Below are 13,769 nucleotides of genomic sequence, written 5' to 3' on the forward strand. Positions count from 1 at the left end.
GTCTTTAAAGACGATGTGTGAATTTGTCTCTTGTGGTCTGAGCAAGTACACCATCAGCAAGATCTTTTTTTTTCCACCTTATGATTCAGAACATAATGTTCTCTGCATTGAATCTACAGTCACGTGACCTACGGAGGAGAAAGACAAAAAAAGAAAACACTCTGTCATGTTTACTGAGACATCAAAGGTTTTTAATTTGGACGCTGCTCTCACGACTTGAAACCAGAGAACTGAAACACAAATCTGTGATGCCATGAAGGTGTGAAATTACTGTACTCTAGCCACTGTCATGAAAATGCGACAGCCATAAAAAGAATGAAAGATAGAAATATGTATCTACCTTAAAGATAGTAGAAAATGTCATTTATTTGAAGGTTTCATGCAGTAACAATATGAATCAATAATGAGGAATAATGTGCCCAAGAATGAACCTTTAGCATAAAATCTTTCCACAAAGCTGAAGCCTCAATGTCAGTTAAAGTGTTTGATGAAGGAAGTGGTGAAGCGGTTTGTTTGATTCTTTGCTTTCATCTTAGCTCTTTGGTGTCACCCCAGAAAAAGACAAAAAATGCTGACATTGAATGAGTCTGCAAACCATTGATACGTTAAATTAACGTGTTATTAAATAGTAGATACGCTCAAACTTTACGTTTCAACAATGCTGAGGTTAGTGTGTGGTTAGGTTTAGGCCACAAAAAGTCTTGGTTGTGGTGGGAAAATATCATGTTTGGGGGCACAATCTCATCTAGAAAAGCAGCAATGTCTCTACAGAAAACAACCGCTTTTTCTGACACTATCCCAGCAGGAAAAGCAGTGAGGTCTTGGTGAAAAACAGCCACTTTCATGCCTAAAACGGTACTTGAAACACAGTGACAGATCCTTAAACAGCACCTGCATTTGGAGCCTAAAAAGCAGCTGGAAAAACAGCAATGACTTGGTAAACCACACATGGTTTCGCTGTTTGTTGGTTTCGAACAGTGGTCTGCAGCTTAGCAGGCGTCTCGTCTAAAACACACCATCTACCATCCCCTCAACCTCACGATCACAAGATTACCGTATTTGTGGTTCGCAGAAACGTACATTGCCAACATCATCTTCTGGGGACTGGCCTGCGGATGTACAGCTTTAAAAAAAAATTCTATGATGCGATTCTCTTTTTCTATATGGTGTTTCGGTTTATTTCAACCTGTCTCCTATCGTCCTAAATTTGCTTCAAGTGACTAGTGACATAGAAATAATAGTTAGCATGTTAGCTATTAGCCTAGATACAGCCAGGGCACATAGTAGCGTCAGACCTGTTCAATAATAAGTGAACAGGAAACCTTCAAGTGCAAAGTTAGTCCACTAAACAAGCTTTTTCTCCACAAAGACCGCTTCATATCGTTAGGATAAATGTAAGAGAACATATAGAAAACGACATGTAAACGTGTTGTCTTACCTTACCAGTGTGCTGCCATGTTTGTTTACCATTTAGCTCTGCTTTCCAAAGTGTGGTTACGTTTTAACAAATTTAGGACAATAGGAGACGGGTTGAAATAAACCGAAATTTCCCTTTAAGATAAAGTGAACGTAGCAAAAAGTACAAAGATAGACAAGCTTTATACAGAGTAACAAACAAGAAAGTCTCATTCCATTTCAGACTTCTTCATCGTCTTTTTCATCCAGTTGAGTTGACTCTCTGAGAGAAACGAGTACACTCCAGGCTTTTTAATCTGGCCACACCCCTTTCCAAAAGAAGTGACACCGACGAGCGCTCCGTTGCATAACAGTGGTCCTCCGGAATCCCCCTGGTGAGAGTACAAACACACAACTTGTCATTTTTAGACACACATAGCAGTTAAGGTGGCTTCTTCCTTGACACAAAAATTCAAAGTGTACTCACCTTACAGGCGTCAACCTGTTTTTTACCATCTGAACCAGCACATATCATGCCTTTGGTGATAACAGGGTCAAAATTGTAATATTCAGGAGAGTTGCACTTCACTCTGTCGATCACAGTCACGTTGGCAGACATCAGGACATCTGAAGCTTTCTTGGCAACGTTGTTTGTTTTCCCCCATCCAGCCACCAGACAGCTGCTGCCAGCTGCTGGTTCTTTGACGGTGTTACCCAACGGGAGACATTTCACCGTCTTGGTTTGCTTCGCCGGTTTGGCAAGCTGAAATTTAAGAAAGGAAACATTGTGTTTTGATGCTGACTGTCTGTGTTTTGCCTTTAGCACTTGTCACAGCACAGGGAAAGAAGGTTTTCACGAATGCCTGTCACAATGTCTGCCGCAGTTATTTTTATTTTCTCACTGTCTCCAGGCGCTTTTACCTCACCCAGGCCCATGCATTCCCTGGAAACTCTCTGGACTTGCCATTCTCCATCCGTCCACCAGACTTTACCACCAGTCCCAGTCACCTGACTCTCTCATTCACCTGCTAACCTGTTTCCACTTTCCCTCATCAGCCCCACAGTATATAACTAGTCCATTTCCACTCATGTTTTTGCTTTCTACCCACCTGAACCTGATGTATTCCTGGTTTTCCCTGTTACCTGTTCCTCGTTTTTTTGGCCTGCTTACTTGTCGAGCCCCTCCAGGGTGTGTTTGACTGTTTGGACTGCAATCATTTTCCCTACTTCTAAGCCTATATTGTCTTAAGCTTTCAGTAAATTTCCCTTCATTACACCTGCTTGCCTGGTGTGTTTTGTCTGCATTTGAGTCTTCCTTTTGTTGTCAGAATCCACCAGCCTTCTTGTTTCTTTCTTTTTTAAATCTTTTGTACCTTTCTTTTTGCTTGTCAGACATATAATGTGCATTTAGAAGCCCATGAGTGCTTGAAAATGTTTCCACCTTCCCTAAATGTACTGTGCTTCTTGAAACATTTTTTATTGTTATGGGTAAAAAAACAACTCTCAGCTATAGACTGTTGCAGCAGATCTATCATTACAAGGCTGGTTTGTTCAAGTTGAATCACTTTGACCTGATTTTGGATGTTGTCTATATTTGGAGAAAAATGCCAGTAAGCATTTAAGATATGCAGCTGCCTGCCTTTGCATTGACAATGATTTGACTTGGATTAAATTTGATGTGCAGTCTGGCATCTTTAAACAATCTTAGATATTAACTTCAAACAAATTGCTCCATATATGTTTCTCAGTCTTGAATAAACTTCCTAGATTGCAGATTGCTGCATCTTTGCTTCGCCTTACCTTGAGCAGCATGAGGTCATTGACCTTTTCTTTTTCATCAAAGCAGGGATGAGGATAATGGCTCTTAACACTGATGACCTGCCTGGAGTCCTTTTCCTTTTCTTTAATGGAGTGTACCCCCAGTAACACCTTCTTAATGCTGCAAGAGCAAGAAACATTTTTATTAGTTCACATGCCCTAAAGTTGAATCTGCTAGGAGTGCATAAATAATGATAAAATGATTGCTTTATCACAGTTGCATCTTTACATGTGCATCATCAAATACGACATATAATAAGGTCGGGATATGGCTTCTTTTCTCCAGTATAACTAGGCACTGGGACTTCAGTGGTAGTTAAATGGAGAGTTTGTCTTCAAACAGAGGTGATATGATGGTGTGGTGTTAGGGTGGTTACTGAAAGTGTTGCTTGTTTTGCTACGAGAAATATCAAGGAAACTAGTGACAAAACATGCAAGTTGGAATTTTACTAAAATAACATTATCTGAATCGTAGCTGGCATCGCTCTTATATCCTGTTGTGCAAGTGAAAAATCAAATTAAAGTTCACCTTAAGTGCAGATACAAATCTCACAAGGCTCAAGAGCACATCCTGTGTCCTTTGTGGTTTCTCGAAGTGACATTTTTGCTTTCTTCCCTGCCAGAAGTCTGTCCATCATGCACTTTAATTAGTTCTATCAGAATACATTTTGTTAAGCTAAATCTCGATAATAGTACTAGGATCGAAACACTCTTGGTTCGTTATTGTTCCTTTATCATTCAGATAATCTAGATGCAGCCCCCTACAATGACTCAGTGCAGAAACCACTGTGGTGTACTGACATATACTCACCTCAAAACAAGAATAAATTAGTTTGACACATGTGAGTATGCAACACAGTCTCACCAATATATGTTTCACATGCTTTTGTCTCTGATTAGGTTACCTTTATTTCATAAAATTCCAACCCCGTGGATAATAGCTTTCATCAGTAAAATGTATGTATCTTGTTCTTACCCAACACAGTGGGCGGCAGTCAGGACCCATTTTGGATGGATCAGTGTCCCTCCACAGATCGGATTCGCCATCAGAGCCATGAAAGGCATCGAGTGGGGCTGCACTTCTTTCCCACCAATAATCTCAGAACCATGACCTAAAACACAACACACACTCTGTTAATCAGTTTAACAAAAGAGTAGAGGAATTAGTCAGTAAGTGGTCATCCAAATAAAACACATCCCTGGCTGCACTGTAATATTGAAAGTAGCATTACTTTCTGTATGTTTACATGAATAATAATGACATCAGATGTAAATGACTGGGATATATAAAATAGATTACTCACTGGGCTGGACAATGAGGAGGACAACACAAGAGATAAAAACAGTGAAACCCCTCAGGCAGAACATTTCTTCTGATCTCTCTCTTTGATGTGATGGTGAATGCTCTGAAACCCACCCCGATGCACACACTCATCTTTATGTGTTGAGCTCGAGGATGTGGTCTGACCGTGGAAATGCATGCGTCAGCAGAATAGATGCAAGTATGACATGAGAATAAATGCAATTTATCGTAATGTAGAAGCCTTGTGGTTGCATTTTTTTGTCATTTCCCAGTCATTAGTACCATTTCACTGACAGGCTGTGGTGTGAAGCAGGTCACATGATCAGTGTGCAGACGGTTCACTGCGGGTGGGCCCAGTGTGAAACAGCTAAAACTGGAGGCTGTTGTCAAACCTTTCAGCTACACTAATGAATATGTGTTAATAACTTCATAATGATTCAGAGGAATTCATGAGCAAGTGGAAGATATTTGTTGAGGTGGCACCAGGCTGGTGGAGGTGAATGATTTTTAAATTTAAAAAATACAAGGACAGAAAGAAGAGCAGCAGGAATATGGGGTACTGGGGTCGTTGCTACAAGCCACCCAGTCTTTGTATAACCAACATGAATGTTTTCATGTTGGTGCAGGCCTCCACCAGGGTTGTCCCTAAAGCCAAATCTTTTTGGTATATTTATAGTCAGGATGTTAAGGTGCAGTGGATGAGAGGACCTCATTATTGCATTTCTGCTCTTTGCAGATGATGTGGTTCTGTTTGTTTTATCACATCGTGATCTCCAGCACGTACTAGGGCGATTTGCAGCTGAGTGTGAAACAGTCAGGAAGTCAGCACCTCCAAGTCTGAGGGGTTCGCAGCTGTAAAACGGTGGATTGGTCCCTCAGGGTTAGGAGAGACTTGCTCCCCTCAAGCGAAGGAGTTCAGATATCTTGGGGTCTTGTTTAGAGTGAGTGAGGGTAGAATGGAGAGTGAGATGGACAGGCAGTTTGGTGTGGTATTAGCAGTGATGCCGGCTTTATGTCAGCCTGTTGTGGTGAAGAGGGAGCTGAGGTGGAAGGAAAAGCTTTTGATTAACTAGTCTATCTACTGTATGTTCCAACCCTCACCTATCATCATGAGCTTTAGGTAGAGACTGAAAGAATGAGCTCCCTTAACAAGGAACCAAAATGAGTTTACTCTGTAGAGTGATTGGGGTCAGCCTTGAGATAGAGTGAGGAGCACAGACATCTGGAGTAGAGCTGCTGCTCCCTTGCATTAATATGGGCCAGTTGAGGTGGTTCGTCCATCTGAGGATGCCTCCTGAGGAGCCCAGACATCTGAAGTAAGCCAGCAGGGAGATAACCTTGGGAGTCGAAACCAGCTCAAGATGGTTGTTGTTGATGAGAGCCCACAGTTGGAACCCTTCTGCAGGTCATGAACAGGATAGGAAAATTACAAAGAAAATCTTTCTGCTTCACAAATTTGTGTTGATCTTTTCAGACTTTCCTCTAACCTTTGCTTCCTTGTCCCAACTTGTGAATTAATGGGCCATTTTACCTCTTCAGGGATCCCAAAGCTAAGGGTTGGAAACCACAGATGTACAGCCATGTTTTTGTAATGGATATGTTTTGAAGCTATATTGTCAGTTTTGTCTCATGTGTACCATTTTTACTGAACTATTATAAATGTGGATTTCAGGAAGACCAGGTATTCATGTAACAAAGCTAAAACAAACAAACAATAAACATGACATTTTCTATTATCTGTTATTATCAGAGCTAGGTTTTTTGATTAAAGTTATTTTCAGTTCTGTAAAGTGAAATAATCTCGACTCTAATCTGAGTGACATCTCCTCTCTGTATTACTGCTCCTCAACTCCAGCAGAGAGCACCACCTAGTGATGCAGCATGAAAACTGAGCATCAATGCCACATTTACAATAAGTCCCAGGTCGTGAGGACTGCATGTGTACAGTAGATGTAACTGGCAGTCTAAGCTGAATTCTGTGTGACAGGAAAAGCCCACAAAAATTTAAAGTGGGGAGCAAATATTGCAGAGACAAATGGGTTCCTTTAGCACACAGTAATGAAAGAGAACAGCAATATTTAAGATAAGAGACAAAGAAGCTGATGAATAATTCCTCCAAAAATGTTACTGTGCCAGATTTGATTACAACGGCAAACATTTCCTTTGAATGTGTTTGATGTGTGTTCACTGTTAATGTCTCCTTCAGTATTTGATTAAAGGCACTTTTGCAACACTTGTGTGACATGTTGCACGTTTCCTGTCAGGGGTCTTTAAAGACGACGTGTGAATTTGTCTCTTGTGATCTGAGCAAGTACACCATCAGCAAGATCTTTTTTTTCTCCTTATGGTTCAGAGCTTAAAGGGATAGTGCACCCAAAAATGAAAATTCAGCCATTATCTACTCACCCATATGCCGATGGAGGCCCTGGTGAAGTTTTAGAGTCCTCAAACCCCTTGCGGAGATCGGCGGGGGGAGCGGCTAGCACACCTAATGGCAGACAGCGCTCCAGACTAACGTCCAAGAACACAAAATTGAATCCACAAAGTATCTCCATACTGCTCATCCGTAGTGATCCAAGTGTGCTGCAGCCCTGACATAAAAAGTTGTTTGGAAAAACGTCATGTGAACTCTGTTTTTAGCCTCACTGTAGCCTGTAGCTCTGACTGCTTCTCTGTGCTCCGCGCTCACATGTGTGCGCTTGCGCGAGACCAGTGAGAGCATGAGCTTTGCTTACCTGTGTTTACATCACGTGACACGTGCACCTCAGGGAGGGACAACGGTAACCACAGTGCTAAAAGATAATTTGCACTACGGTCTTTTCGCAAAAGGCAGCCCAACATGTCTGAAGACTTTGAAACTGAGGAGGAACAGCATTTCTTTGTTGAGCCGTATTTGTTTGAGCCCGAGTATACGGACGGAACTCAGACTACTGGATGAAGCAGGCAGCTCATGAGTCTCAGCCAGCCACAGAATACCGGAGTCGAGCACTGGAAACCTGGTGGTGTAGTGGTTTCAAATGCAAAGCAATGCCAACGGATGTGGAAAGTCTCTGCTGCTCAGACTGGGAATTATGCCTCCACTTGAGAATCTGGACATCAGTACTGACGAGACTATAGGCCCATTTATGCTCAACGTTAAATACGGATACGGATACAGATACGGATGGAGCCTTCTGTCCGTGCTCCGCATTCATTTCGTCCGTATTTCTGCACGTTTCCATAAAGCTTACAGATACGGGCCAAACGGAGCAGTACCACTGGGAACCGTGGGAGCAGTGTTGTTGTCACTACCCGATAAATAGCTCTAGTGAGACACGAAGAAGAAATAACAATTCAATTTCTCTCATCAGCAGTACTAGAGAAAAGAATTCTCCGTCCTCCAGTCGCGATGTATTTAACAGCCTCACTGACCACCGCCTCCTACAACGCTGCCTCTGTTTTTGTCTTTTATGCAAGAGGTACATTATCAATATCTCCTCCACAGTCGCCATGTCTGTTTTTGAGTTTGCTGTTGTCATAAACTTTTGACGCTGGACTGTCTCCTGGTGGATATATTGGTTAACATCCATGCCAACGTAAAGGGCGCATGGAAGTATGTGGGCAGTGACGGTAACATCGTGTGAAACGGACGTATACATTTTCATACATAAAGGGAGCATAAATGGGCCTTAATGCTCTTCAGAGACCATGCATCACCGGACTCTAAAACTTCACCAGGGCCTCCGTCGGCATATGGGTGAGTAGATAGGCCTAATGTCTGAATTTTCATTTTTGGGTGCACTATCCCTTTAATGTTCTCTGCATTGACATTACTGACATGCATGAAGCATTTTAGTTTCATCTACAGTCACATGACCTACAGAGGAGAAAGTCAAAAAAAGAAAACGCTCTGTCATGTTTATGAGACATCAAAGGTTTTTAATTTGGACGCTGCTCTCACGACTTGAAACCAGAGAACTGAAACACAAATCTGTGATGCCATGAAGGTGTGAAATTACTGTGCTCTAGCCACTGTCATGAAAATGCAATGAGAGACAGAGTCATACAAAAAGACAGAAATATGTATCTACCTTAAAGATAGTAGAAAATGTCATTTATTTGAAGGTTTCATGCAGTAACAATATGAATCAATAATGAGGAATAATGTGCCCAAGAATTAACCTTTAGCATAAAATCTTTCCACAAAGCTGAAGCCTCAATGTCAGTTAAAGCGTTTGATGAAGGAAGTGGTGAAGCGGTTTGTTTGATTCTTTGCTTTCATCTTAGCTCTTTGGTGTCACCCCAGAAAAAGACAGAAAAAATGCTGGCATTGAATGAGTCTGTAAACCACTGATACGTTAAATTAACGTGTTATTAAATAGTGGATACGCTCAAACTTTACGTTTCAACAATGCTGAGGTTAGTGTGTGGTTCGGGTTAGGCCAAAAAAAGCCTTGGTTGTGGTGGGAAAATATCATTGCTATTCTGACACTATCCCAGCAGGAAAAGCAACGAGATCTTGATGAAAAACAGCCACTTTCATGCCTAAAAAGGTACTTGAAACACAGTGACAGATCCTTAGACAGCACCCACATTTGGAGCCTAAAAAGCAGCTGGAAAAACAGCAATGACTTGGTAAACCACACATGGTTTCGCTGTTTGTTGGTTTCGAACAGTGGTCTGCAGCTTAGCAGGTGTCTCGTCTAAAACACACCATCTACCATCCCCTCAACCTCACGATGACAAGATTACCGTATTTGTGGTTCGCAGAAACGTACATTGCCAACATCATCTTCTGGGGACTGGCCTGCGGATGTACAGCTTTAAAAAAAAATTCTATGATGCGATTCTCTTTTTCTATATGGTGTTTCGGTTTATTTCAACCTGTCTTCTATCGTCCTAAATTTGCTTCAAGTGACTAGTGACATAGAAATAATAGTTAGCATGTTAGCTATTAGCCTAGATACAGCCAGGGCACATAGTAGCGTCAGACCTGTTCAATAATAAGTGAACAGGAAACCTTCAAGTGCAAAGTTAGTCCACTAAACAAGCTTTTTCTCCACAAAGACCGCTTCATATCGTTAGGATAAATGTAAGAGAACATATAGAAAACGACATGTAAACGTGTTGTCTTACCTTACCAGTGTGCTGCCATGTTTGTTTACCATTTAGCTCTGCTTTCCAAAGTGTGGTTACATTTTAACAAATTTAGGACAATAGGAGACGGGTTGAAATAAACCGAAATTTCCCTTTAAGATAAAGTGAACGTAGCAAAAAGTACAAAGATAGACAAGCTTTATACAGAGTAACAAACAAGAAAGTCTCATTCCATTTCAGACTTCTTCATCGTCTTTTTCATCCAGTTGAGTTGACTCTCTGAGATAAATGAGTACACTCCAGGCTTTTTAATCTGGCCACACCCCTTTCCAAAAGAAGTGACACCGACGAGCGCTCCGTTGCATAACAGTGGTCCTCCGGAATCCCCCTGGTGAGAGTACAAACACACAACTTGTCATTTTTAGACACACATAGCAGTTAAGGTGGCTTCTTCCTTGACACAAAAATTCAAAGTGTACTCACCTTACAGGCGTCAACCTGTTTTTTACCATCTGAACCAGCACATATCATGCCTTTGGTGATAACAGGGTCAAAATTGTAATATTCAGGAGAGTTGCACTTCACTCTGTCGATCACAGTCACGTTGGCAGACATCAGGACATCTGAAGCTTTCTTGGCAACGTTGTTTGTTTTCCCCCATCCAGCCACCAGACAGCTGCTGCCAGCTGCTGGTTCTTTGACGGTGTTACCCAACGGGAGACATTTCACCGTCTTGGTTTGCTTCGCCGGTTTGGCAAGCTGAAATTTAAGAAAGGAAACATTGTGTTTTGATGCTGACTGTCTGTGTTTTGCCTTTAGCACTTGTCACAGCACAGGGAAAGAAGGTTTTCACGAATGCCTGTCACAATGTCTGCCGCAGTTATTTTTATTTTCTCACTGTCTCCAGGCGCTTTTACCTCACCCAGGCCCATGCATTCCCTGGAAACTCTCTGGACTTGCCATTCTCCATCCGTCCACCAGATGCCCTCAGACTTTACCACCAGTCCCAGTCACCTGACTCTCTCATTCACCTGCTAACCTGTTTCCACGTTCCCTCATTAGCCCCACAGTATATAACCAGCCCTTTTCCATGCCTATGTTTTTGCTCTCTACGCACCTGAAACTGCTGTATTCCTGTTTTTTGGCCTGCTCATTTGTCATGCCCTTCCTGGATTCGTTTGACTGTTTGGACTGCAGTCTGCAGTCCTTTGCCCTACTTCTAAGCCTATACTATTTTAAGCTTTCATGATTGCCCCTCATCGTACCTTCTTGCCTGGAATGTTTTGTCTGCATTTGAGTCTTCCTTCTGTTGTCAGAATCCACCAGCCTTCTTGTTTCCACCTTCCTTAAATGTACTGTGCTTCTTGAAACATTTTTTATTGTTATGGGTAAAAAAAACAACTTTCAGCTACAGACTGTTGCAGCAGATCTATTTTGCAGATTGTTGCATCTTTGCTTCGCCTTACCTTGAGCAGCATGAGGTCATTGACCTTTTCTTTTTCATCAAAGCAGGGATGAGGATAATGGCTCTTAACACTGATGACCTGCCTGGAGTCCTTTTCCTTTTCTTTAATGGAGTGTACCCCCAGTAACACCTTCTTAATGCTGCAAGAGCAAGAAACATTTTTATTAGTTCACATGCCCTAAAGTTGAATCTGCTAGGAGTGCATAAATAATGATAAAATGATTGCTTTATCACAGTTGCATCTTTACATGTGCATCATCAAATACGACATATAATAAGGTCGGGATATGGCTTCTTTTCTCCAGTATAACTAGGCACTGGGACTTCAGTGGTAGTTAAATGGAGAGTGTGTCTTCAAACAGAGGTGATATGATGGTGTGGTGGTTACTGAAAGTGTCAAAATTGACACATGGGTGTGGGCTGATGTAAAATGTAATGTTTATTTTCACACTACATTTTTTGCTGCAGTCTCTGACTCCTTTGGTCTGATCTTTTTGGTTGTGCAACAAAAAATAATAGGCTAATAGGCTTTAAAAGGAGTATTTTCTACAAAAATGGCAACAGTGACGACATGGACTTGTTCAGAAAGTCACATACAGGATGGCAGTGGCTCTCGAACTTGATCTTTTGCTTGTTTTGCTACGAGAAGTATGGAGGAAACTAGTGACAAAAGATGCAAGGTTGAAGTTTACTAAAATAACATTATCTGAATCGTAGCTGGCATCGCTCTTATATCCTGTTGTGCAAGTGAAAAATCAAGTTAAAGTTCACCCTAAGTGCAGATACAAATGTCACAAGGCTCAAGAGCACATCCTGTGTCCTTTGTGGTTTCTCGAAGTGACATTTTTGCTTTCTTCCTTGCCAGAAGTCTGTCCATCATGCACTTTAATTAGTTCTATCAGAATACATTTTGCTAAGCTAAATCTCAATAATAGTACTAGGATCGAAACACTCTTGGTTCGTTATTGTTCCTTTATCATTCAGATAATCTAGATGCAGCCCCCTACAATGACTCAGTGCAGAAACCACTGTGGTGTACTGACATATACTCACCTCAAAACAAGAATAAATTAGTTCGACACATGTGAGTATGCAACACAGTCTCACCAATATATGTTTCACATGCTTTTGTCTCTGATTAGGTTACCTTTATTTCATAAAATTCAAACCCCGTGGATAATAGCTTTCATCAGTAAAAATTAAAATTAGTTTCTGTGCATATCATGAGATTTGACAATTTTTCAAATGTATGTGTCTTGTTCTTACCCAACACAGTGGGCGGCAGTCAGGACCCATTTTGGATGGATCAGTGTCCCTCCACAGATCGGATTCGCCATCAGAGCCATGAAAGGCATCGAGTGGGGCTGCACTTCTTTCCCACCAATAATCTCAGAACCATGACCTAAAACACAACACACACTCTGTTAATCAGTTTAACAAAAGAGTAGAGGAATTAGTCAGTAAGTGGTCATCCAAATAAAACACATCCCTGGCTGCACTGTAATATTGAAAGTAGCATTACTTTCTGTATGTTTCCATGAATAAAAATGACATCAGATGTAAATGACTGGGATATATAAAATAGATTACTCACTGGGCTGGACAATGAGGAGGACAACACAAGAGATAAAAACAGTGAAACCCCTCAGGCAGAACATTTCTTCTGATCTCTCTCTTTGATGTGATGGTGAATGCTCTGAAACCCACCCCGATGCACACACTCATCTTTATGTGTTGAGCTCGAGGATGTGGTCTGACCGTGGAAATGCATGCGTCAGCAGAATAGATGCAAGTATGACATGAGAATAAATGCAATTTATCGTAATGTAGAAGCCTTGTGGTTGCATTTCTTTGTCATTTCCCAGTCATTAGTACCATTTCACTGACAGGCTGTGGTGTGAAGCAGGTCACATGATCAGTGTGCAGACGGTTCACTGCGGGTGGGCCCAGTGTGAAACAGCTAAAACTGGAGGCTGTTGTCAAACCTTTCAGCTACACTAATGAATATGTGTTAATAACTTCATATAATGATTCAGAGGAATTCATGAGCAAGTGGAAGATATTTGTTGAGGTGGCACCAGGCTGGTGGAGGTGAATGATTTTTAAATTTAAAAAATACAAGGACAGAAAGAAGAGCAGCAGGAATATGGCGTACTGGGGTCGTTGCTACAAGCCACCCAGTCTTTGTATAACCAACATGAATGTTTTCATGTTGGTGCAGGCCTCCACCAGGGTTGTCCCTAAAGCCAAATCTTTTTGGTATATTTATAGTCAGGATGTTAAGGTGCAGTGGATGAAAGGACCTCATTATTGCATTTCTGCTCTTTGCAGATGATGTGGTTCTGTTTGTTTTATCACATCGTGATCTCCAGCACGTACTAGGGCAGATTGCACCTGAGTGTGAAACAGTCAGGAAGTCAGCACCTCCAAGTCTGAGGGGTTCCCAGCTGTAAAACGGTGGATTGGTCCCTCAGGGTTAGGAGAGATTTGCTCCCCTCAAGCGAAGGAGTTCAAATACCTTGGGGTATTGTTTATGAGTGAGGGTAGAATGGAGAGTGAGATGGACAGGCAGTTTGGTGTGGTATTAGCAGTGATGCCGGCTTTATGTCAGCCTGTTGTGGTGAAGAGGGAGCTGAGGTGGAAGGAAAAGCTTTTGATTAACTAGTCTATCTACTGTATGTTCCAACCCTCACCTATCATCATGAGCTTTAG

The 13,769-nt window shown here is 41.7% G+C and overlaps 1 protein-coding gene across 5 annotated transcripts; it reads right to left on the reverse strand.

The window, feature by feature from the left end:
* Positions 1-169: 169 nt before the first annotated feature.
* On the reverse strand, positions 170-12,938 carry LOC125890416 (granzyme A-like). Of its 5 annotated transcripts, none has more exons than XR_007449554.1 (6): positions 12,652-12,938; positions 12,324-12,459; positions 11,059-11,197; positions 10,076-10,351; positions 9,229-9,980; positions 170-1,035 (listed from the first exon to the last, which is right to left on the reverse strand). XR_007449554.1 is itself a non-coding variant. In XM_049579042.1 (5 exons), the coding sequence occupies exons 1-5, from the start codon at positions 12,713-12,715 to the stop codon at positions 1,626-1,628; spliced, it is 777 nt and encodes a 258-aa protein (XP_049434999.1). In that variant the 5' UTR covers positions 12,716-12,937; the 3' UTR covers positions 170-1,625. The 5 variants fall into 5 exon arrangements, 2 of the variants coding, with proteins under 2 accessions (XP_049434999.1, XP_049434998.1); XR_007449553.1 differs by having other exon boundaries at positions 170-891; positions 9,085-9,980; XR_007449552.1 differs by having other exon boundaries at positions 170-431; positions 8,678-9,980.
* Positions 12,939-13,769: the final 831 nt, after the last annotated feature.

This window comes from Epinephelus fuscoguttatus, linkage group LG6, assembly GCF_011397635.1.
Source record: "Epinephelus fuscoguttatus linkage group LG6, E.fuscoguttatus.final_Chr_v1".
In the NCBI taxonomy this organism is placed as follows: domain Eukaryota; kingdom Metazoa; phylum Chordata; class Actinopteri; order Perciformes; family Serranidae; genus Epinephelus; species Epinephelus fuscoguttatus.